We start from the raw sequence: 23,114 nt of genomic DNA on the forward strand, positions 1-23,114 counted from the left end.
AGGGCGTCAGCGACGCGAGCTGCTTGCCTTCTGGTGCCTGGCGATGCCTCCAACGGCTTCATCCTGGGCCCAGAGGCGCGCGTCTCGAGCTCAGAGCTATCATCATCGACCGTGTAGAGGAGTAGTCATGTCATATCGGTGTATATTATCTTGTATAATATATATCTTCATTCGCCACCTTCATCTGTATATATAAATATACGGAGTATATGTTTATATATTTTATATATATTTTTTGTTTTGACGTTAAGATTTTTTTATTCTTTTTTTGCCTTTGTCGTTTTTGTTACCAAAAAGGGAAAGAAAAAGAAAGACTTCGAGTATCACGTGATGAGGGGCTCTTCCCCTTAGAGTGCATAAAAGGGAAGGAACGACCCCGCCGGAAAGTTCAAGAAAGGGAGGAAAAAGAGGAAAGAGCAAGGCTTAAATACACGCACTTATTACTAATACAGTTAAAGTCACGCACCTGTCTTTTATTGATACTCACTTACGCTAAGCCCGTTTGAGTTTAATGTGGGAGCTTGGGCCACCGCGGTGAAGAAGAAGAAAAAAAAACATCTTAAAAAAGATATCAAAAGACAGGATAAGAGAAGCGCGGACAGGAAGGGAAGAAAACAAGAAGACAAAACCGAGAAGTTAAGGAGGAAGACGTGAAAGACCAAGGTACGACATAAAAAAAGCACGCTAGTTGTCTCGGACTCGATAGCTTTCTCAGGTATGGCATCGCGACATATATACATACGTGTGTATATATACTCCCTATACTAAATATAATATATACATAATGTTTGCTAACCAGTCATAGAATGACAGACCAAGACAACTCATACAGACCGCGCTCACCCGACTTCTCGGGTTTCCCCGGCAGCGTTCCCCCCTTCCACGACTACAGCCAGCACTCCTACGCTGCAGCCTTCGCGACCCCCATCTCCCCTCAGGCCTCCTACGACGCCTCCCCTTTCTTCAGCCCACAAACTCACCATCAGCAGCAGTACCCATATCACCAGCAGCAGCAGCAGCACAACCATCAACAGTACCATCAACAGCCCTACATACCTCAGCTCTACTCCCCAACGGACGAGATGGCCCCCCACACCCGGTCCCGGACCCAGGCAATGCAGCAGCCTCAGCACATGCTCGACCACCAGCAGCAACAATACCAGCAGCAGCAGCAGCAACAACAACAACAACAGCTACAACAACTACAACAGCAGCATCAGCAGCATCAGCAGAAAGGGGGCGGTGGAGAGACAATGGAACAGCCAGCGCCAGCGCAGCCGGAGGAGAAGAGCCTGGGACCCTCCGGCGGTATAGAGGTCAAGACCAAGTTCCCCGTCGCCCGGATAAAGCGCATTATGCAGGCGGACGAGGACGTCGGCAAAGTCGCCCAGGTCACTCCGATCGCCGTCTGTAAGTTCTCTTCCCTTTCATATAGGTGTAGAAGTTTGTATACTAACACGCAACAGCCAAAGCACTGGAGCTATTCATGATATCGCTCGTCACCAAAGGCGCCCAGGTTGCCAGGGACCGCTCATCCAAGCGCATAACGGCAAATCACCTCAAGGAGGCCATTGGCAAGGACGAAGTGCTCGACTTCCTGGCTGACATCATCTCCAAGGTGCCTGACGCACCAGCGGGCAAGAAACACGACGAAGACGGCAGCGACCAGAATGAGAAACCCAAGAAGAAGGGCAGTCGGCGGAAGAAAGAAGATATGGACGAGGACTAATCCTGCTCCGTTTCTCTCTTCTCCTTTTCTCCTTTGTTCTCAAGCTTGGATCCATCATCATTTACTCGGTTGGGAGCGCAGACTGTGGCTGGCGTTGGCGGTAATCTCGAGCATGCATCTTCTTCTATCTTCTCTCCGTTACTCACCCACTTGTCTCTTATATTTCTTGTCTTATGCCACGGTTTCACCCGGATGACCTTATGCGTACGGCGGCAACTTGGAGAACAAGTTTATCCTTTATACATGGTTCTACGGTAGATTATTCCAAGCATAATACTATATACTATATATCCCCTCCATATACACGCTCAAGGCATAAGTAAATTTTATGCGGCCTCGTGTTGGTTATCAAAGTCATGCCCTTTTTTCTTCGCAGTGGTAGTATCTAATACAATCATGGGTATAGTCGGCTGCGTATAAGAGGATAAACTGTGCATTGAAAGAAGAGAACGCCGAGCTGCGTCAAGGGCGATGGGCAGTCCAGAATACAGAAACATGGCTGATTAGATAGGAAGAGTTATCAGGTCAAGTCCCGCCAAGTTAACTCCAAAACTTCTAAATAATTTCTCGAACGATGAGTTTCCACATCGGTCACCATGGTTACGGTATCTATCTTTGCAATACCAATCTGGTGATCTAAACGAGTTAACTGCGTTCCTAAGCGACTGGACACTCAACCCCAGGAAGGGAGCCTTGGGCTGTGGTGAAAGCAAGTTATGTGAGTGCATATTCTTGATAAGAGCCCCAAGCATCATTGAACGGCATTCAAAATTGCAACCTCGGCTGTTATTGGTCAGGTCCTGCTGCCACTGGTTGAGCATAGAGATTGTGCTTTCGATAGCCTGCGTTCTACGTTTGTCCAACGTATCTTGATCCCGTCAGCATGCTGGCCTGTTGAAAATATACGGTGTCATACTTATAACTATAGCTGGGATCGGCAGCTCCAAACTCGGAATTGGAGAGATAGCATGTTCCATAGCGATCAACGTAGCCTCTCGAAACTGACTCCGAAGCTGAAAATACCAGCAAACCCACATCCACAGGATCAGGTCTCGTGAATATTTCGTAGGTATGCTGGTCTCCAAAGAGCTAATCCAGGTTTCGGAGAAGAAGCCTAGAACGGACTTGCACTCATAGTAGTCCGATATGACCGCAATTTTCGCAAGCACCTCCAGGCTCAGCTGCCGGGGAACGTCGTGGTGCTGGCAGTGGATGATTTTGAGCCAGGTCAGGAACACCTGAGGGTCCCAGCCATCGGCAGTGACCTCGACGGAGCCCTGTTCTGAAAGGGTGGCTCCCTCTTTCCAGCCATCAGCTAACATCCTCTTGAAGACAGGCGATGCAAGCACTAAATGCTTTGCGGATGCTTGAATGCATATGTGTCTCTTTGTCTGATCTTCGTCTAGCGACTGGCCCACTGAGTCCTCCCCTGCAGCTCCTTGGTTTATCATCTGCCCGCTTCCCGCAGCCTTCATCGTAGAGGTAGTTTCGGAGCCATCTGGACGGGTGTTTTGGGGAGACAGTGATTCGTCCCACACTGCAAAAGGGGTATTGGCGTTGCTCAGTATTATCTTCACCTCCCCACTCGGGTCGATGACTTCGTCCATACTGGCACTTTTGTGCCGTCTCTCGCAAGTTGTAAGAGAATCTCAGCATCAAGACGACATCGCAGGCCTAAAGTGTACTCTTCATATGATTGGTCGCGCTCGTTGAAGCGATTACATAAGAAATACTTTACGATGAAGTTTTGCGCTGAGAGAGTCAAACCGCCTGGAAGATATCAGGAATAGTCGTTTATACTTGTTACAAGAGTGACCAAGTGATTTGCTGGTTTCCTCCGTTATAATTATGCTATCGGTAGAGCCACTGACATGATACGTATGGCGCTACATCTAAATACCCCCGAGCGGCCTTGTTCATCGTTCTGTGAGGGCTGTCCAAAGCGATCAACACACGGCATGTCACATTGGAATTCCACCTGGAGCTGAAGGCGCAGTCGGAGTTGACGGATCAAGACACAACACAAAGCGGACTTCCTCTAAGGGATCAAACCACAGCTAGAGGCAGTTTACGCAGCCTCTAACCCTGGGGCCTTCGCATCACCGCAGCTTCGAGCACCGGGTTATCAGAAAGAGAATGTTGGAGCTCAGATCGATGCTGTCGTGGCGGAGGGCTTCGACTTTGATACTCTCGAAGGGAACTCCGGGGTAGATATCTCTGGGGGATGCTTCTTCATGTTGCTGTATCTATCCATAGATGGCAGATAATTCCGGAGTAACCTGGCCTGAATCTACATTAGCATCACCCTTATTCGACGAACATGGCCGTAGACCGCTTCCCTATGCTATACTACAAGAGATCAGTAAGAGTCTCGCGGTTAGAAGCGAGCGTGTAAACTTCTTATCGATAAGCAACATCAACGTCCAAAAAAAAAGAACATCGCGAAATGTCTCAACCAACAACCAAGTCGGTCGATGGAGCAGAGACAGCTCGGCCGCGCCCTGTGAAGAAGCGGATACGAAGACGATGAGGAGCTGCCATGGACTTTGTATTTGCAGTCCCATCCCGTCTGGCAGTTAAAAGTGCGTCAAACTGACGGGTGTTCATAGTGGTCTCGACTGATAGGCGGCGCCGCCCCGGGCTCGTCCAAGGCCCTGCGCAAGAACCCGACTGGAAAACGGCTTGCTGCCTTCAAACACACATGTAACACCCTCTACGTATGTCCTTCTATGCTGGCGGGCAGAGGTTCAGGCCATGGGCTAACGGTACTGGAAGCAAATATGGCGGAACTCGCCCTCGCTGTCCCCTGAATCTCCGTCGATCCCCTTGATCAGGAGCTCCCTGAACCGTCTCAATTCCATCCTGCGAGACGAATCCCGCGGCCCGTCGCCTCACCCGTGCCATGCGGACGCCGCTACATCGCAGGTCTACCGGACCGTCACCAAGCTGGCGCTGGCAACGCACGATCCGGGCGTCGTCTCGGCCGCGGCCGTCCTGCTCAACACCTTGATCGAGTCCGAGGTCGACGGGATAGTGGACAGTAGCGTCTTCTCCCGCGCCCTCATCGACCTGGTCTCCCGCGCCAACCCGGTCAGCTGTCTCGACCAGCGTGACCACGAGGACGGCGAGTCGAAGCTGGTCGAGCTCGTCTTTGGGGTGGCCAACGTCATCCGTCTGCGGCCAGAGATACTGCCGGCCTGGTTCTCGCCCGAGGAGAAGAAAGACGGCGGAGAGCCGCGGCGGATAGATCCGTCGTTGAGGTCGGGCAAGGAGTTTGCGGGTGTCACCAGGAGAGACGACTTTCCGCTCTTCTACCTGCTGGTCGACTACGTGCATTACGAGGGGAGGACGGGCGACTTTGCCCGGACAGGGCTGCTCTATATCATCGAGACTGCTTCAAAGGTTAAGGAGCTGGAGAGATGGCTGATCGAGAGTGACATGGCTACCCTGATGGCTATCGGACTCGGTGCTTCATACAGCCAGCTGAGCCGGTGAATATATCTTCTATAGATGGTGTTTAAGACCAAGCTGACATGATATATGAATGTATGTACAGCCTTCTGATATCGACAGACGGCAACGAGGACGTGCCTGCTATCATTGCCCTGTCAGACCATACGGATCTCGACAATACCGTACATCACTCTCACCAGGGCCAGCTAGACGCCTTTCTCTCCTACCTCTTGTTCTGGCAGGACGCCATCGACCACTGCAAGTCGCCTGAAGTAAACGACACGCTGCTGGACCACTTCCAGGTCCTCTTCCTCGAGCAATTGCTGTAAGTGACAGAATTCCCCCGCGTGCCCAGGGGGAGCTTCAGCTTACCTGGAGTAGATATCCATCGCTGCTGGAGTCGTCAGACGTAGCGGGCGGGTCTACGTCTTCGGTGATCACCTACCTCAGCCGCATACTCGAGTCGATCTACCAGCCGGTCCTGGTGCACCGGATACTGAGCTTCCTGCTCGCCTCGCCGGCCAGCGAGCAGACACAGATCGCGCTCACTCCCACCAAGAAAGCACGCATGTCGCTGAGCCGGCGGAAGTCACTCGACATCCTGGCCTCGTTCGCGGAGGCGGCGGCCAAGCCGTCCCCTACGCTCTTCAACCTGGTCGACCTCATCCTGATGGGCATCAGGTCGCACAACCGGCAGACGGTCGTGGCGACGCTGCGGCTGATAACGGTCGTCATCCAGCACCACCACGAGTTTGCCAACCTGCTAATCAAGTCGGCGAGAGACCAGAGCTCCAGCCCGGCAGAGTTGCGTACGGTATCTGCCCTGAACTCGGAGGTGCAGCGGCTGTTTGGCTACGCGACCGAGCTGCTGGACGACCCGGGCATCGAGGCCTCGTACGAGAACTACATCTGCAGCGCACTCTCCGTGCTGTACCAGCGGATGCACAGCCAGAGCCCCGTGCTGCCGTGGATAGTGGACGTCAGGGGGGGCGTCTTCTCGGGGATGCTGGACCTGCTGCGGCGGTTCTTCACCAACAGCGTGGTGACCAACCTGGCGCTGACCAACTCCTTTTCCGCGCTCGCCTCGTCCGACCTGATATCTCTGGACGGCTGGCTGCTCTCCTACCCGGACGAGTCTGCTGCTGGCGGGGAGGAAGACCCAGCCGTCGAGCCGGCGGGAGGTGGCAAGGCGGAGAGCAAGGGCGAGACTGAGCCGGTGCTGTCTCTGATCGTGAGCCAGCTGGTCCGGCAGGTCGAGAGGTGGCGGACAGAGATCCCGGACTTTGATCCCCTGCTCTCTGCCCGCCGGGAGCTGCTGCACCGCGAGGACCGGCCTGACAGCGCCGGCACGCCGCCCGCTACCACCGAGGAGGCGGCAGAGGCAGCAGGGACAGAGGCAGCGACCGAGCCGCCCGTCGAACCGCCTGCTGAGCCGTCACCAGAGGCAGCTCCGTCGCGGCTGTCCGCCATGGTCAACGTCCAGGCGCCGACAGAGGCCTCCTCCCTGCCGGCCCTCCTGCGGCCCCATCCCCGTCCTCCTCTCCGGGCGGCATCCTCGTCCTCTCTGCAGGTCGTCCACGAGACGCCAGGCTCCAGCAGCGCCCCCTCTGAAGCCGGCGAGCCAGACGAGCCCGCAGAGCGAGAGGACGAGGCCTCGCTCAACCACGTCCTGACCAACGTTGTCATCCTGTACGAGTTCGTCCTCGAGATCACAGCCCTGGTGCAGGCTCGCGCGAGCGTCCTCCAGGACGTCCGTTTCTAGTCCATATAAGTGCAAGGCATACCATCCTACATCTTCTATCTATCTATAATCTATCATCTATAATCTATCATCTATAATCTATCATCTATAATCTATAATCTATCATCTATAATCTATCATCTATAAACTACATCTACAACTACAACTACATCTACAACTATATCTACATCCCTGCGGACAGGGAAGATATTAATAGAGAACCGGCGTACATCTTCATCTCTCTTCATCTTCTCTTCATCTTCTCTTCATCTTCTCTTCATCGTCTCCGTCTTCTCTTCTCTCTTTGTACGCCTCGTCGTATTCATCCTTCAGCCGCTTCCTCGCCAACTTCACCAACCCGCCTTCGCCTCCTCGACTTCACCATCTTATGTCCCAGCCTCGCCCGCCCGCTGTCCGTCTGCTGGATGGACTGCCCTCTCGCTCCTCGTCCTCGCCGTCGCCTCCACGATGCTCTCTCGCAAGCCGCGGGCGCCCTCAGTCAAGTCGCTGCCCATCAGCCCTCCGCTGCCCTTCCCGCCCTCCTACTACCGCCAGCACCACCCGGCCAGCGGACAGGCAGACGCAGAAGAAGATATCTATACCCAGCCAGCGCCGCGCGAGTATCCAGACTATGCCATCATGCCAGACCCTGCGCCGGGCGTGAACCTCGCCCTCGAGCAGTCCTACTTTGACCTGCGCCAGCATCATCAACAGCAGCATCTCCATCACCAGCATCACCATCAGCATCACCATCAAGATCAACATCAGCATCAACAGGAATATCCGTTCAGTCCTAATGACTACAGCTACGAGTTCAGTGGCTACGCCGCCCGTCTGCCTCCGTCGCCGCCGACCTCCCCCCCCTACGCGGCCGCAGCCCCGGAGGACGACCGCTACCCGGCCTCGCTGGCCTCGCTGCCTCTCTCGATGAAGAGCGCAGGCCACAGACGAGGCGCCCGCTCCATGGGCAGCGCGACCGCCGTCTCCCAGCCGTCGCGGCTCAGTCGAGGCAGCGCGGCCACAGACGTCGGCAGGGCGTCGGACGTCTCCATCGACCTGGCGGACATGCTCTCCGACAAGCTCGACGAGGTCATCAACCACATGGACATGCAGGTCTTCAGCGGCCGCGAGAGGGATCTCTGTAGGTACACATCCATACCGCCATCGCGTACGTGCTGACCGGTGCAGACCTCGATGTCGACGCTGGCCCCGAGGCGGCCTCCAAGACGAGCTCTGGACGCAGCTTTCTGCGCTCTGCCTCCTCGTCCGCCTCCCGCAAGACCAACTACTTTGCAAAGGTCTACCACTACCGCAACGCCAGGCTGCCCCGTAGCCTGGCCCCCCTCAACCTGTGCGTTTGGTTCTGTATCGTCCGTTGTTTCTGCGAATGCTAACGGAGACAGGTTCATCTCGACGTGGCCGCTGCTCTGCCTGGCCGCGCAGTCCTCCCAGAGCGCCTACAACCGTCCCTCGCCCGTGGAGAGGGAGACGCACGTCGAGGGGGACCCCTACCTGGGCACCAAGGCGATGGTCATCAAGTCCGTCGCGCTCGACCACATGAACCTCATCGTCTTCGCCGTCCGCGGCACCACCCGCTCCTCCTTCGCCGACTGGGCCACCAACATGAACGCCGAGCCCGCCACGCCCACCGGCTTCCTCGACGACCCGGGCAACCTCTGCCACGCGGGCTTCCTGTCCGTGGCCCGCAGGATGGTGCGGCCCGTGGCCCTGCGGCTCGAGCAGCTGCTCGCGGAGAACCCTGCGCGCGCAAAGTTCTCGCTCGTCATCACAGGCCACTCGGCCGGCGGCGCGGTCGCCAGCCTGCTGTACGCCCACATGCTGTCCTCGACCCTGCGCTCAGAGCTGATATACCTCCGTGACCGCTTCAAGCGCATCCACTGCTTCACCTTTGGCTCCCCGCCGGTCTCCCTCCTGCCCATCAACAAGCCGGCAGACCCCAAGTACGCCAAGTGGCTCTTCTACACCTTCATCAACGAAGGCGACCCCGTCTGCCGCGCAGACAAGCCCTACGTCCGCTCTCTCGTCAGCCTCTACAAGTCTCCCGCTCCCCTTCCTCCGCCCACGACCAGGTCCCGCTCCTCCACCACCACTACCAACGGCAGCGGCAGCAGCAGCAGCAGGCCCAGCAAGCTCAGCTTCCTCAAGGACCGTCGAGAGAGCAGCGACAGATCAGACCTTGAGCGGGAGGTGTTCTGGCCTGTGCCTTCGCCCACCCTGACCCTACCGGGCTGTCTCATCGTCCTGCGCGGCAACAGAGACAACCCCAGAGACAAGGACGTTGTCGAGGCCTACCTCACCCACAACGAGCAGCTGGCCGGCGTCGTCTTCGGAGACGTGATGATGCATATGATGACCCTCTACGAACGGCGCATCCAGCTCCTAGCCACCGACGCCGTCACCGCCAGAGCTGCTCGATGATCCTTCTCTTTCGTTTTCTATATACCCGGTAATCATTCTCAGGATATTATTTCTCTTTCTCCTTGATACCCTCATTATGACTCTCTTCTACTGCTTTAAAACCCAACCCTTCCCCTGCCTGGTGCAAGCGCGGTCTTACTCATACTTGGATGGAGTTAATGGAAGACACAGGTAACGACCAGAAAACGAACTGGAAGGTCAGTCCCGGGATATTTCACGGTGCATCATGCGGTACTCTTGGGATTATGTATATAGTCATACACATGCATACAAATATTGACATACAAATATTGACATACAAATATTGACATACAAACATCTTTGACATGCATACGAATATAGCGTTACTGTACATTTTACTACCAATTTCTTCAAAAAGCATCTGTTATGCAGCCCTGGCTGGCATCCTTGACGGATCTGGCATACTTGCCCAGCGTCCCTCGCATGGTCAGTCCCGTCGGCCGCCCGTGGCCAGCCTGCTCGCGAGCCAGCCACTTCTCGCGGCGCCGGGCCAGCACGTCCTCCGCCACGTCGAGGTCGAGCAGCCTCTTCTCCGCGTCGATGGTGATCCGGTCGCCGTCCTCGACGAGGCCGATGGGGCCGCCCACCGCAGCCTCGGGGACGATATGGCCGATCAGGAAGCCGTGGGAGCCGCCGCTGAACCGGCCGTCGGTGATGAGGGCGACGGACTGGCCCAGCCCTGCGCCCATCAGCGCAGACGACGGCTTCAGCATTTCTACAGACGTTAGCATAGAGTAGATCGTATAGAATCGTGTAGGGTGGAATCGTATAGGGGGAAGTTGATCGTATAGGGGAAAGTACCTGGCATTCCTGGCCCGCCCTTGGGGCCGGTGTATCGGATAACGACGACGGTCTTGTCCTCCTTCTTGATCTCCTTGTTCTCCAGCGCGGCGATGAAATCGTCCTCGTGGTCGAACACTCGAGCCCGGCCGACGAAGCGGGTGCCCTCCTTGCCGGTGATCTTGCCGACGCTTCCGCCGGGCGCCAGGCTGCCGCGCAGGATCTGGAGATGGCCGGTTGGCTTGATGGGGTCGGAGAGCGGGCGGATGATCTTCTGGTCTGACGGGAAGTCCGGGAACGTCTCGACGTTTTTGGCCAGCGTCTGGCCGGTGACGGTCATGCCCGAGCCGTCGATGAGGCCCTCCCGCAGCAGGAACTTGATCAGGGACGGGGTGCCGCCGATGCTGTGCAGGTCGGCCATGACGTACTTGCCGGACGGCTTGAGGTCGGCGAGGAACGGCACGCGGTCGCTGACGGCCTGGAAGTCGTCTATCGTCAGCCTGATGCCGACCGAGTCTGCGATCGCGATCAGGTGCAGGACGGCGTTGGTCGAGCCGCCGGTGACGGTGACCAGGACCATGGCGTTCTCGAAGGCCTGCCGGGTGAGGATGTCCGACGGCCGGATGTCCTCGACCAGCAGACGCCTGATGGCAGCACCGGCGGCCTCGCACTCGAGGTGCTTGGCCTTGGACTCGGCCGGGTTGGAGGAGGAGCCGGGCAGGGTCATGCCCATGACCTCGATGGCGGAGGCCATGGTGTTGGCGGTGTACATGCCGCCACAGGCACCGCCGCCGGGGCAGGCGTGCCGGATGATGTCGAAGCGCTGCTCCTCGGTGATCTCGCCGGTGAGGAACTGGCCGTACGCCTGGAAGGCGGAGACGATGTCGATGTCTGCGTTGCCCTGGGTGGCCGCGCAGCCGGGGCGGATGGTGCCCCCGTAGACCATCAGGCTGGGCCGGTTGACCCTGCCCATGGCCATGACGACGCCGGGCATGTTCTTGTCGCAGCCGGGGATGCTGATGTTGGCGTCGTACCACTGGCCGCCCATCACCGTCTCGATCGAGTCCGCGATCAGGTCGCGGCTCTGCAGGCTGTAGCGCATCCCCCTGGTGCCCATGCTGATGCCGTCGCTGACCCCGATCGTGTTGAACTGGAACCCGATCAGGCCGCTCTTCTGCACGCCCGCGCGCACTCTGTCGCTGAGGTCGAGCAGGTGCATGTTGCACGGGTTGCCGTTGTACCAGACGCTGGAGATGCCGACCTGCGCCTTGGACATGTCCTCCGTCGACAGGCCGGTGGCATACAGCATCGCCTGCGAGGCGCCCTGCGAGATGGGCTGGGTGACATGTCTCGACACGCTGTTTATCTCTCTGGCCGGCTTCGAGGACGAGGATGAAGATGAGGACGAGGCGCTGCGCCGTGTCGTCTGCCTGTGAGGTGGTTAGCAGGGGTAGCTCTCGCAGCTATACAGGGTGTCATACGGGAGCAGCGCGAGCAGAGTCCTCGAGGGCAGAGCCCCTGCACGGCGTACACGAAGCATCTCGAGGTTCTTCTCTTCTTCTCTTCTTCTTCTTCTCTTCTTCTCTTCTTCTTCTCTTCTTCTCTTCTTCTTCTTCTCTTCTTCTCTTCTTCTTCTCTTCTTCTTCTTCTCTTCTTCTCTTCTTCTTCTCTTCTCTTCTTCTTCTTCGTCTTCGTCTTCGTCTTTGACTTGTGTTTTTAGGTGGTGAGATTATTTTTGTGGACGCTGATAGGCTGTGGCTCGGATAAAGTGTAGATAAACGCCTTATTCCTCATCAACAAATCGATTCGATTAACAAAGTATTGAATTAGCAGTTAAACAGGTGTAAAAAGCAGTCCTATCTATATAAAAAGAGTCACCTAGATTCCTTCCTGCTCCTATGTCTTATCAAGATATGTATCCTCGGGTAACCTCTTTTCGTCACTATATTCCTGAGGCCTACTTTCTGCTCAGACTCCCGTTCAACCGTCCCAAAGAGAGCATTTCCTATCCCGAAAACGATAAAGAAGGTCTCTTATATAGATGATGCTAATACCTCTTATAAGCATATTTCGAGCCTTCTCGATATAAGCCTTTGGGTGGCAAAAGGGGTATAAGTGTAGACTCGGTAAAATGACTCCTCACTACGATATAATTCGGTTAATATTCTGGCCCATGATCGCACCAAGCTTGCCTGGTAGCCACAGCAAGCGATCCGTCAAGGCCTTTTGCCTTGAGAAAGAAGTTGGGAGCTATAGGACGGGAGCTCTGGGTCGATGGAATTCTGAATAATGAACTGACTAAGCTCATCGCAGATGTTGGGCTTGAGCTGCTCCTGGCGTGCACCCAAATATTATTGGTTCATTATTAAGTGAATAAGGTGGATGATTGGATAACATAAACGGTTAATAAGATAAGTGGTTAATTAAAGTCAGCAGCAGTCCAATAAGGTGCGTGGTTAAATAAGACAAAAGTGTTTAATAGGTTCGGTAGTCCAATAAGGTAGATAATTATAAGATGAGTGGTCTTATATTTCTGCATTTCTAATGTTCTACCCTTAATGTCTTAGCCATCCTTTTCAGATTTTTCGTATTTCAGCTTGACCTCGTCTGCATACGCAGAGAAACAGAACTAAATATCCCTTTAAGCTCCTTAAAGGTAGCGTCAACTTCTTCTAACTCTGCTGAGTGTCCATATACTTTGTATATACCAAGTCTGGCTCATTTTACTCAATGCAGGCCTTACGCAGGCCCAACTTAGTTCAAGGCCGAGCTCCCCGCCTACTATTCAAGTTCAACAACTACCGCCCTCTTAGGCCACAAATCCTCAATGCAAACCCTCTATGTTACGGAAGCCCACCATTTTCTCGCTTAATATACCCCCAGTATCAGTTAGCCCGATGCTTCACTTCATCTCCCCGACTAGCCGATGCACCAAGCATTATTCGCGATATACTTAAGGGAATGAAACATGACAAATGGGGCTGGGTAATCTACCGTTGCACGTATAACGACGACGAAGCATGGGACCGCTTTAAGAAAATGGTCTATTACTGGTCAATGGAAGAGATCTCCGAATCCGAATCTCAGTCATTTGAGATAGCCGGTTCTATGGAGTGGACGTTTGTTGAGGATCGCAAGTTGCTAGAGGGCGCCTCGAGAGCCCAACTAAGAGCTCATTTCAACGCCTGGGCAAAGGATGCTATTAGAAAAGAGCAACCGCGCGCAGAAAACCATCATACTTATGGTATTTCCCGATATGAACATTTCATTCAGGTTGATGAGGCTGCTTTACAAAGCATCAAAGAAGCGCCGCAGCCACCAGAATTCGATTTTGGGGAGGGATATGTTAATTTTATAGATGCGACCTGGAAGCCATTGGCCGAGCATGCTGCGTATGCTGATGATCCTATCGAGGATAACGACGAAATATTTGAGCCAATCGATGGTTGTTCCGAGGAGAACGTTGGATGGATGAGAATACGAACGACTTTAATAGGCCCTGATTTCTACGTCGCTATAAGCCCTCCTCCCAATGATATATGGTATGCCTTCTATAAAAGGCCACCGGAAATGCTTGTCTGGTGAGGGCACGTTGGGGATGGGCCTCGGAAATTCCTGGATACTATAGAAATGCCAACTTAAAGTACTTGAAATTACGGCTTACTGTAGCTTAATATGGGGTTTTCAGATACCATATATTGGATTAGTAGGAAGTCTTTTTCTTGATATTAGATATATATGCGTGTGAAGAAACTATTGAAATATCGAGGCTAGTTACTATATCTTGTTTTTTGGTTATATAAGGTACTAAAATATCTAAAGCTTAGCTAAAATGTAGTTATCGCTCTAATAAATCAAAGGATAGACTAGAGGGCACTATATATATGTTGGAAAAATGAGTATTAAATAACTAAGACGGGAGCGCAGACAGCTACTATCTAGAACATGTTATAGATATAATATAGATGTAGATGTAATATGGATGTAGATGTAATATAGATGTAGATATAATGCAGTATAGAGTACGGCGATGGACTGAAGACAGATGCTGGTTATATATTCGTAGAAGTCCTACCAGACAGCCCGGCGTCATCCTCTGCTACAGCTTGAACTGGACTCAACAGCACTTTCACTGTGGCCTGTGGGAGCTTGAAGCCGTCGCCCCCTTGCAACGAGACAACGTTCAGTACCTCTATTAGATCAAGGAACATGACTAGTCGCTGAGTCCCTTGTATCGGATTCAGTCACCAACTTATCAACTGGGAGAGAGCGTATCCCGCTGGTCTGTACATACAGAAGGGATCCCGAAGCTCCCCAAAGCTGGCCTAAGCGAGGCTTTGGCTAGGCTGCTCGTGAAGTTAACATCGACTACTCTATAGCCTTCAAATAAAGAGTACTAAGATGAGTGGTAAATAAGTGAGTGGTTGAATAAAGATATTCGTACGCTTCCCATTCTTGCATTTCTGCCTTTCTGATATCCCCTTTGCATACATCCTTCTTTTCTAATATAATCTCCAGCCTCACGCCGCATTTTCCCGATACTATACCGGCTTGGTATTGTTTATTACCTGGCAGTGCCTCCGGCTACCGCCATATAGTTGGTGAACCGCTGGACAAGATGCATGAAGAGCAAAGACTGAGGCCTACGCTTGGTGAGCCACGTCGACATCCACGAGCCCAGAACACACTTTGGCCGCTCCGTATCGGCCTTTTGTGGACAAAGTTGAACCTCATGTCAAAGTTAGAAACGCTGGCAAATGAGTATTACTCCATCACTTAGAATGGTATGTACACCAGATATACTATGCTCGCGACCCCCGTGAAGCTCCTAGACGCTTAGAAGCATAATTATCTGTCAAATATGCCATTCGGCCAAAAAGGCGAGCTCGCGCTGATTGGAGGCAGAGAGACTTGTTATATTTTTGACACACCCCCCCAGCTTGATGAGGTACGAGGCAAGCTGAACTAGATATACGCAGAAAGATGATTGGTAGTGGCCGATGCCTGGCCGTATAGAGGGAACCGCTCGCTGGCCGCTGATCTGGGCCGCTCTGGGTAATAAATGAATGATAAGGGCCGTACTAGGCTGCCTACTGGGCCGCTGACTGGCTACTTATATTGGTAATTGGATGGCCGTTATGGGCCGTAGAAAATCGATAGACGTACAGAGCTAGGTTCGAACGTAGAGCCTCGGGTGTTTGGCTTGGCGTAGAGGATACAACGACCGGGCTCATAACTGTCAAATATGCCATTCGGCCAAAAAGGCGAGCTCGCGCTGATTGGAGGCAGAGAGACTTGTTATATTTTTGACATTATCCCATCTTTCTTCGGCAGGAGAGCAACGCCTTTCTTGACAAATGTGTAGGCTTAAAGGAGCTGTGCGTTCACTTGGAGTTATAACTATCTTTGTTCCTCAGATTGTTTAATAGGATCCTTTAACTGGTTTGATTAATATCTCAGGAGCCTCCACTAGTATCTTAACTTGAGAGCTATTCAACAAGTAGGTAGGTAATAGGAATTGTAGAAAACCTAACATTGCAAATCCCTGTGGCCCCTCGTACCGGACTACTCATCCATGTTAGCTTTCAGGTCTCCAAACAATTTCTGCGCAGTATCTTTTGCATCATCCTTGGTTGGGTCTTTTTTGATCTCGACATCTGCGAAGGACCACACCTTGTGGCTGTCTTTCTGTGCCTTTTGTCGAATAGTTGAATTCGCGGCATTACGGTTGAGTTGCCAATGATAACGACGATATTCTATGTCATCCTTCGTAAACGTATCTCCAACATCAAGCCTGCTTCCAATGCTCGCATCGTTATTCCCCGATTGCGTAGGGGCAGCTCGAGTGCCTGGGGTGCCATTTCCTTTGGCTAGTTTAATCATTCGACTGGACGCAGCGGTCACCCACTTCTCCAACGACTGCAAAGACTCCAACATGGCCCGAGCCATCGTAATGGTTATTCGGGTGGACTTGTCTATGAGAGTGCATGTTAGAGGTTGGCATTTTATGGATTTGGTATACTGGACATACATCGTTTGTCTAACGTAGGGGATTGTAGATAACGGGAGGGAAGATGGAAACTGTGGATGTCATTCCTGGCATTGTTTGGGCCTTTTATACACTGAAAGAAGAGTTGGGCCATTTCTCGGGCGCTTATACCATTGCTGCCTTGTCACCCCTGTAATTCATGCATTTGTTGCTCAGCCATGCCAGGCAGATGCGCTCCGCGAGTGGACGGCTTGAACACTTGGGCCTGGAAGGATGATAGCAATCCAACAACTACTCCCGTATCCAACTAACAAGGCCCCTTGCCCCTTGCCTCCTAACTGGTCGAGTGAATACTTAGGTAACATTCAGACTGCTCCATGGAGTATGTTGCTCTCTTCCTCCACAACATACTTATGCGAAGCTCACTTCGTCCAGCCCAGGGCAGTAGATCAGTTATGCTTTTGTAGAGAGTTGGCTTCGTGATAAGGTGATTTATAGCCGCCGAGGTTGTTAGGTCGAAGGTTCCAACCTAAGAACTTTAATTAATCAATTGGGGCCTGGAGTTCATTGGTGGTTGGAACTAACCTTCCAATAGTCAAGTCACATGATGTAAAATTGTCGGGTGGACCCTATAACTATTTATGATTTCCGTTCAATTGATAGCATCATGTCAACTTGTGCTGAATGTGTTGATCCACCATGGCAATTACAACATTGGCAAATATATTCCCGGGGAAGAATAAATTCCCCAGACTAAACATTCTGCATTCTACGCGCCAGTTATCATCGGCCCTAATGGATAAAGAGCGTAAGATGGTGAGAAGGCACTCCGGGTTGAGTGATGGCTAACCACCGCATCTTCAGACCAGGACCTATCAGAGGATTTTTTTCGGTTTACCCGTGGACGCTTTCTCTGCAACGAGACGGAACAACTAACGCAACGGCACGTTGAATTCAATGTGAAGGAGCTTGCAGCCACAGCCGCGGGGGCGATCGGGGCAACAAAATGCATAAATATTCAAAAATGCACCGATGGCCATTACAATAAGGCATTTCTACTCACCATGGACAACGGTAAAGAAGTCATTGGTAAAATACCCAACCCAAATGCTGGGCCGGCGCATCTTACAACTGCTAGCGAAGTTGCTACGATGGACTTCGTATGTAGCAATGCAATATATATTGCAGTCTCGATACGCTGACAGGTGACTAGATGCGCAATGTCCTTCAAACCCCGGTCCCGCAAGTTTACTCGTGGAATTCTAAGGCCAATGAGGAGAACCGGGTTGGAGCCGAATACATCATCATGGAAAAGGTCCCTGGGGTTCCTTTGGGATCAGTCTGGGAGTCACTTGAACCCCCCGACAAGCTTAAGGTGTTCTTACAGATATTTAGATACCAAAAAAGATGGACGGCAGTAAAGTTTTCTCAGTTTGGTAGTCTATACTACTCTAAGAATCTTCCGGCCGATGCATCGTCAAGGGGCAATCTTTATATCGATAAAGATGGACGGTCGGTCGATCACTTTGCAGTTGGGCCAACCGTTAGTCGAGAGTGGTTACAGGACGGAAGGCAGGAACTCCAGTGCTATAGGGGACCTTGTAAGTCGTATACCTGGTCGATGGAGAATTACTTTGCTAATAGGATATCCAACAGGGAGCTCTCTTTTAGACTATCGCATGGCAATTGGCCGTCGAGAGGGCATGGCAATAAGGACTCTAAAACAGTTCCCAAAGCAATGTGTTATGTTCTGTGGCCCGGGAGCGTATCAACCAACGCTCGAGAAGAAGCTTGCTGCGGTCAAGCTATATTCCCACATACTTCAGCACATATTACCTAGCGAAACGGGACTCACTTCAGGCCATCTGTGGCACAATGATCTCCATGCAGAGAATATATTTGTTAATCCGGATAGACCAACAGAAATTACGGGTATAATCGACTGGCAGTCGATACAGATCGCGCCCTTGACCGATCACTGCCTGGACCCTAACTTTCTGGGTTACGAAGGCCCTGATGTCGGTGATAACCCCCAACCACCAGCCCTCCGCGAAGACATTGATTCGCTTGAGCAGAACGAAAGAAGAGCAGCTATCAAACAGTTCTATGACACATCTGTTATGGTAGCATGGAGGATGCTGGTAAAGAAAAAGAACCCCGACCAACATGCAGCGATCCGATTCCAGAAATCAAAGGCCGGGCATATGCTGAACCTCTCGCAGAATCTATATGTCTTTGGCGAAGCGCATTTCCGAGCTCTAGTATTAGATCTAAGAGATGAATGGGCAGAGTCGGGAAAGGACTTTCCACTCACATTCTCGGCTACGGAAATCTCAGAGATAGAAGCAGACGTGAAGGCTGCCGATATTGGGCTAGGGGTTATGAACATGATCACTGAGAGGATGGGCGATTTATGGCCTGAGAAGTGGTTTGTTGAGCATGAGAACTATGAAGCGGCCATGGCAAAGCTACGTGATATCAAAGCGGAGCTCGTGGAGAAGGCCGTTCGCTCTCCGGAAGATAAGGAGGTGTTTGAAACGTTCTGGCCTTTTGACTGCTAGTGCTGGCACACAGTAGCAGGGATTCATCCTTGAACAGACGAGACGGTATTCGCTCCATATATGCTGTAAGATAATTAGACATGAAGAAGTTGGAGACATGAAGAAGTTGGGGCTGTAAGCTTGATGGTCAAGGTCAAAAAAGTGTTCGGACTACCAGAAATAGTTCGAGCGTTAGATTCATGGGTAAAGGAACTGAACGGGAATGAGAGTGCTCTATAACAAGGCTTTGACCTAGAGAGTGCTAAGGCTCATTAACAGTATGTGCCCTTCCAGGTATACACGATATAATTCGGTTGTTTACGTAGAGTCAGTTATTGGACACAACACGGTAGGTCTCAGCTTTGCTTCGACAGTAATATTATCTTATTAATGGTACATATAACTAGTTTACAGACGCTGGTGAAGCGAGTTGTGCATTGCTTCATGGTATTATCTATACAAAAGAGATATAAGTTAATGCAAGAGGTATAAGACAGCGAGCGTCGTATCGAAACATCCCGAAGAAATTATCGAAATCAGAAAAAGATGAGAAGAATGGAAGGGTAAAAGAGTGAAAGATCAAACCAGTTGTACAGAGATAGAAGAAGAGAAGAAGAAGAGAAGAGGAAAGAGAAGAAAAGGGCCTAGATAGTCACTTCAAGGAACCTCGATATCCCCTCGTTTCAGGGGCAGGACATCAGCAGCGATAGCATCCCTGACCCAATCCATGTCCGCAACGTCGTCAAGATGCATACGTTTACTTCCTCGTTTCAGCAGAGCCTCGACGCAGCGCCGGGCACCCTCGAGCTCTCTCCCTTTGACAGGGTCCCAGTCCCCGTCGCCGTCGGCGTAGCGATACCAGCTCCATTCGCAGCGGGCGATGCGGTGTGGAGTGCGAGCCCGGAGCTTTGCAGGGTCGCCTCTGGTGCCTGGCAGAGGATCGAACGGCAGTCGGTTCTCCATAATGGCGTAGAGCAGGACGCCAAGGGCCCAGGCATCGGTTGAACGGCCATCGTAGGGCTGGCCCATCAGAATCTCGGGGGCTGCGTAGTCTTCGCTTCCGCAGCGAGTGCGCAGCAGAGGGCTCTCCGGCGGCTGAGGGATGCGTCGCGAGAGGCCCAGGTCCGTCAGCGTGATGACGGCGCGAGGGTAGAGCCGCCAGTCGGGGATATCCTGCATCATTGCAAACGGGATATTCAACAAGACATCTAGGGAGATTTAGCATCTTATATAGAGTATATACTTTGTGCATGTGTATATAAAAACTCACTTTCCAGCTTGATATCACGGTGGACAATGTGATTTCTATGGAGATATCTGACGGCATCGACGAGCTCAGAGAAGATTCTCTCGATCAGCGGGGGATCGATACGCTTCATCCGCATGCTGGCGAATTCGAACAGGTCGCCGCCCGGACAGTAATCCAGGACCAGCAGGGCTCTCTTTGGCTCACTCCCGAACGCCTTGAGCTGGACGATAGACGGATGGTCGATCGACTTGAGTATCTCGACTTCCCGGTTGAGCGAGACCTCGACGCGCTCCTCATCCGCTCCCCCGGCCGGTCCGTACTCGACGATCTTGACGGCCACCAGGCGGCGAGCGTGCGGCTTAGCTGCTCCGTCCTCCTCCCTTGCCGCAAGGACGACCTGGCTGAAGGCTCCCTGGCCGAGCAGGCTCTGCCACCTGTATCTGCGAGGCTGCTTGGACCGGATCGACTGAACATTGTAGACGGCGCCGTCTAGTATCCCGGACGTAGACTGCTCGTGGGCAGACGGCGGAGTAGGCAGCGGCGGCGGAAGGACAGATATGCCACGCTGGGCGGCCAGGTACTCTTCCCTCTGTAGATTCGGCCTGATCCGCCCCTCTCGCGAGCCGCCTCTGTCTCTGGGCGGGGTGGCCTCGGACGCAGCGGCCTTGCGAGTGGCCGGATGCACCTGGAGGGCTGGCGGGACATACTCGCTCAGACTCCGGTTGCGGGTGTGTCTGTGGTCTCGCTTGGGAGCCGAGAGCTGCGACGGGTTGAGGGTGTCCGGAGAGGCGGGACCAGCTCCAGTCGACGCTGAAGATGCCGGCACTGCTGCTGCTGCTGCTGTCTGGGCCGGTCGAGGTCGCGTAGTCAACGGCGGTGGTAGATGCAGCTCCCGGTTGGACGCCGTCGAGGAAACACGAGACAGGGAAAAGGTGCTGGTCGAGCCCCAGGGTGGCGAGGCAAGCTGTATCGGCGACGGCAGAGGGGTTATGTCACTCAGTCCTGCCAGCTGCGGCGACGAGAAGGCAGAGCCTGGAGAGAGAGATCCGGCGCTGGAGTGCACTTCTGCCAGCGCATGGCGGATGCTGGGGATTCTCCGTGGCAGGCTCGCCGTCGACCGGCTCAGGTGAACGTGATGCTCGAAGCCGCTCCCTTGCTGCAGCAGTGACGGCTGCTGCTGCTGCTGCTGATGATGATCCTGGCCCTCAGGACGAGACTGCTGATGGTGGTACTGCTGCGGCTGGTGGTAGACAGAGGGGATGTCAGTACGCAACTGCAGCACCGGCGTCCGTGGCGTCGCCGGACTCGAGTCGACTATCGGCGCCAATGGCGTCTGCGCACCTTGCGCGGTCTCTCCAGCTGCTGGCGGACATGTCTGCAGCGCTAGATGGGGGATGAAGGCCGTGGGCGAGAGCGCAGGCGAGGTCGCGATGCCGGAGTCATGAAGGCTCAGCGGATGCGACGGCGAGTAGTCTGGGGGCTCAGCCTGCTCTGGACAACTCCGTGGCTCTACCATTGATGGATACAAGCGACGTAGAAGTCGTTGTGGGAGCGCAGCACTTGAGACAAGCACTGGCAGGACTGGCGGGCAGAGGCCTCTCTGCTCGAGGGTTGGTTTGGATGGTTCTTCTCTCGCAGGAGGATTTTTTTTTCCTTCCAGAGGGGCAGAAGTCTTTTTTTTTCCCTCCTCACATCAAGCCACACAGCCAGGCTGGGAGGCGCTAGTTGTGTGATAGGATGCTCACACCTGGACATCAGTTCGTATATATCTTACACAAAAGTCCTCTATTACTACAGCTGCGGATGATCACAAGACATGTCATCTTCATCCCCTTCGTTAGTGTATACAGAAAAGACTGCAGCTATCAATAACTCCCCTACTTTCCAACTTCTCCCTGCAGAAACAAGACAAGGATACACTGCATAAGTCTAACTGCTAGAACTGCATCTCCATCTTTCGCCTCATCTCTTTCAACCTCTTTCTCTCTTCTTTTCTTTTTTTTCTCCTTCTTTTTCTCTTTTTTGCCTCATGAAAAATATAAGTTTTTAAGCTTCGCGGCTATTTCGAACCTTAAATACTTTATTTTTCGTCTTTTTCTTCTTTTCTGTTTAATTCTTCAAGCCGTAGTGACCGCGATGTGCTGCTGTCTCTGGGTCGACGTCGAAGCCAAGTTTAAGAGCGTCAGCCTCAGTCTCGGTTTCGATGCGGAAGATCATGTCCTGGTCGTCCGCTACCTCGCCACTCTGCGGTCCAAACAGGATTCTGTATGGCTCTAGCGTCGTCTTGGGCTCTGGGTCCGCCAGCATCAAACAGCGTAGTGTTTCTTCCTATACCCTCGTCAGCCGTGTGTCTGGAGAATGAGCGCTTGGAGCCGTACATGGCACATGAGCACCGTCTTCGTCTTCTCCCGGACGAGGCTCTCCTTCACGGACTCAAAGTGTTCTGCCGTATCAAGCCCGGTCCAGCCCTGATCAGACGTCTCAACCGTACTCTGGCTGCTTGTGACAAGCTTGTAAAGCCATAGGCTCTGGCTCGTTCTCTCGTTCTTGATGCTCATGCCAGTGTCGACTCCGGTACCCTCCCACGTAATCAGGCCGTGCTCCCTCGCTCTTCTGTCAAAGTCGGCCAGGGTGCAGCTTGCTTCCAGTGCAAGCTCCTGGCTCAGCCATCTGCCGTTCAGCTTGCCAAACACTACCCGATATACCATCCTCTCCGGCGGTATCGTCCTCCGAGCGTCCACGAGCCTATCAAGCTTCGCATAAGCCTCGCTCTGCTGGCTGTCCTGGCCCTTGCTGAGCTGATCAACTTCTTCCTGCTGGACTCCAGCGTCCAGCAGCAGCTGGTCTATCAGCTCCAATGCTTTGGGGATTAGCCGTCCGTGTCTCTCCACCATCTCCTCCACAAACTCTGGGGGGAAAGGCTGTTTAGGAAAATAGGATGCCTGCGTGTCGAAGTCTTCCAGACGCGGCTCGTTATACCATTTTCTTTCTGGGGATAAACGGCCTGAAGGCAGCTTGATGTCTTCTAGCGCGGCGTCGGTCCTCCAGCCAACGAGGCCCTTGTAGAATCCGTCATGCCAGAGCCACCTGATCATGTTATCGACATTTGGCCGGTCGTCTGGCTTTGGTGGCTCAGCAAGAGATCGAGTAGTCCTCGTCAGCATCCTGTTCAA

General features: G+C 53.1%; 11 protein-coding genes across 11 annotated transcripts; 5 read left to right on the forward strand and 6 right to left on the reverse strand.

Annotated features, from left to right (window-relative positions):
* Nucleotides 1-806: 806 nt before the first annotated feature.
* MCYG_04047 (DNA polymerase epsilon subunit C) lies at nucleotides 807-1,729 on the forward strand (the record flags this gene model as incomplete). The annotated part of the gene is made up of 2 exons (XM_002846264.1): nucleotides 807-1,410; nucleotides 1,467-1,729. The coding sequence occupies 2 exons, from the start codon at nucleotides 807-809 to the stop codon at nucleotides 1,727-1,729; spliced, it is 867 nt and encodes a 288-aa protein (XP_002846310.1).
* A 503-nt stretch (nucleotides 1,730-2,232) lies between these two features.
* On the reverse strand, nucleotides 2,233-3,336 carry MCYG_04048 (conserved hypothetical protein; the record flags this gene model as incomplete). The annotated part of the gene is made up of 2 exons (XM_002846265.1): nucleotides 2,233-2,597; nucleotides 2,646-3,336. 2 exons carry the CDS (start codon nucleotides 3,334-3,336, stop codon nucleotides 2,233-2,235), a joined length of 1,056 nt encoding a protein of 351 aa, XP_002846311.1.
* Nucleotides 3,337-4,268: 932 nt separating this feature from the next.
* MCYG_04049 (conserved hypothetical protein) lies at nucleotides 4,269-6,944 on the forward strand (the record flags this gene model as incomplete). The annotated part of the gene is made up of 5 exons (XM_002846266.1): nucleotides 4,269-4,311; nucleotides 4,355-4,446; nucleotides 4,505-5,220; nucleotides 5,286-5,484; nucleotides 5,538-6,944. 5 exons carry the CDS (start codon nucleotides 4,269-4,271, stop codon nucleotides 6,942-6,944), a joined length of 2,457 nt encoding a protein of 818 aa, XP_002846312.1.
* A 447-nt stretch (nucleotides 6,945-7,391) lies between these two features.
* Nucleotides 7,392-9,362, forward strand: MCYG_04050 (vegetative cell wall protein gp1; the record flags this gene model as incomplete). The annotated part of the gene is made up of 3 exons (XM_002846267.1): nucleotides 7,392-8,064; nucleotides 8,112-8,274; nucleotides 8,327-9,362. The coding sequence occupies 3 exons, from the start codon at nucleotides 7,392-7,394 to the stop codon at nucleotides 9,360-9,362; spliced, it is 1,872 nt and encodes a 623-aa protein (XP_002846313.1).
* A 371-nt stretch (nucleotides 9,363-9,733) lies between these two features.
* On the reverse strand, nucleotides 9,734-11,703 carry MCYG_04051 (dihydroxy-acid dehydratase; the record flags this gene model as incomplete). Its single annotated transcript, XM_002846268.1, has 3 exons — nucleotides 9,734-10,098; nucleotides 10,185-11,593; nucleotides 11,645-11,703. The coding sequence occupies 3 exons, from the start codon at nucleotides 11,701-11,703 to the stop codon at nucleotides 9,734-9,736; spliced, it is 1,833 nt and encodes a 610-aa protein (XP_002846314.1).
* A 1,190-nt stretch (nucleotides 11,704-12,893) lies between these two features.
* Nucleotides 12,894-13,748, forward strand: MCYG_04052 (conserved hypothetical protein; the record flags this gene model as incomplete). Its single annotated transcript, XM_002846269.1, has 1 exon — nucleotides 12,894-13,748. One exon carries the CDS (start codon nucleotides 12,894-12,896, stop codon nucleotides 13,746-13,748), a length of 855 nt encoding a protein of 284 aa, XP_002846315.1.
* A 467-nt stretch (nucleotides 13,749-14,215) lies between these two features.
* Nucleotides 14,216-14,897, reverse strand: MCYG_04053 (uncharacterized protein; the record flags this gene model as incomplete). Its single annotated transcript, XM_002846270.1, has 4 exons — nucleotides 14,216-14,383; nucleotides 14,458-14,509; nucleotides 14,608-14,747; nucleotides 14,811-14,897. The coding sequence occupies 4 exons, from the start codon at nucleotides 14,895-14,897 to the stop codon at nucleotides 14,216-14,218; spliced, it is 447 nt and encodes a 148-aa protein (XP_002846316.1).
* Nucleotides 14,898-15,728: 831 nt separating this feature from the next.
* On the reverse strand, nucleotides 15,729-16,306 carry MCYG_04054 (conserved hypothetical protein; the record flags this gene model as incomplete). The annotated part of the gene is made up of 2 exons (XM_002846271.1): nucleotides 15,729-16,138; nucleotides 16,195-16,306. 2 exons carry the CDS (start codon nucleotides 16,304-16,306, stop codon nucleotides 15,729-15,731), a joined length of 522 nt encoding a protein of 173 aa, XP_002846317.1.
* A 545-nt stretch (nucleotides 16,307-16,851) lies between these two features.
* Nucleotides 16,852-18,713, forward strand: MCYG_04055 (phosphotransferase family protein; the record flags this gene model as incomplete). Its single annotated transcript, XM_002846272.1, has 4 exons — nucleotides 16,852-16,960; nucleotides 17,017-17,312; nucleotides 17,366-17,753; nucleotides 17,824-18,713. 4 exons carry the CDS (start codon nucleotides 16,852-16,854, stop codon nucleotides 18,711-18,713), a joined length of 1,683 nt encoding a protein of 560 aa, XP_002846318.1.
* A 636-nt stretch (nucleotides 18,714-19,349) lies between these two features.
* On the reverse strand, nucleotides 19,350-21,457 carry MCYG_04056 (catalytic protein kinase domain-containing protein; the record flags this gene model as incomplete). The annotated part of the gene is made up of 2 exons (XM_002846273.1): nucleotides 19,350-19,900; nucleotides 19,963-21,457. The coding sequence occupies 2 exons, from the start codon at nucleotides 21,455-21,457 to the stop codon at nucleotides 19,350-19,352; spliced, it is 2,046 nt and encodes a 681-aa protein (XP_002846319.1).
* A 593-nt stretch (nucleotides 21,458-22,050) lies between these two features.
* Nucleotides 22,051-23,105, reverse strand: MCYG_04057 (conserved hypothetical protein; the record flags this gene model as incomplete). Its single annotated transcript, XM_002846274.1, has 2 exons — nucleotides 22,051-22,269; nucleotides 22,320-23,105. The coding sequence occupies 2 exons, from the start codon at nucleotides 23,103-23,105 to the stop codon at nucleotides 22,051-22,053; spliced, it is 1,005 nt and encodes a 334-aa protein (XP_002846320.1).
* Between the last annotated feature and the right edge of the window lie 9 nt (nucleotides 23,106-23,114).

This window comes from Microsporum canis, genomic scaffold, assembly GCF_000151145.1.
Source record: "Microsporum canis CBS 113480 supercont1.4 genomic scaffold, whole genome shotgun sequence".
NCBI classification, from domain to species: Eukaryota; Fungi; Ascomycota; class Eurotiomycetes; order Onygenales; family Arthrodermataceae; genus Microsporum; species Microsporum canis.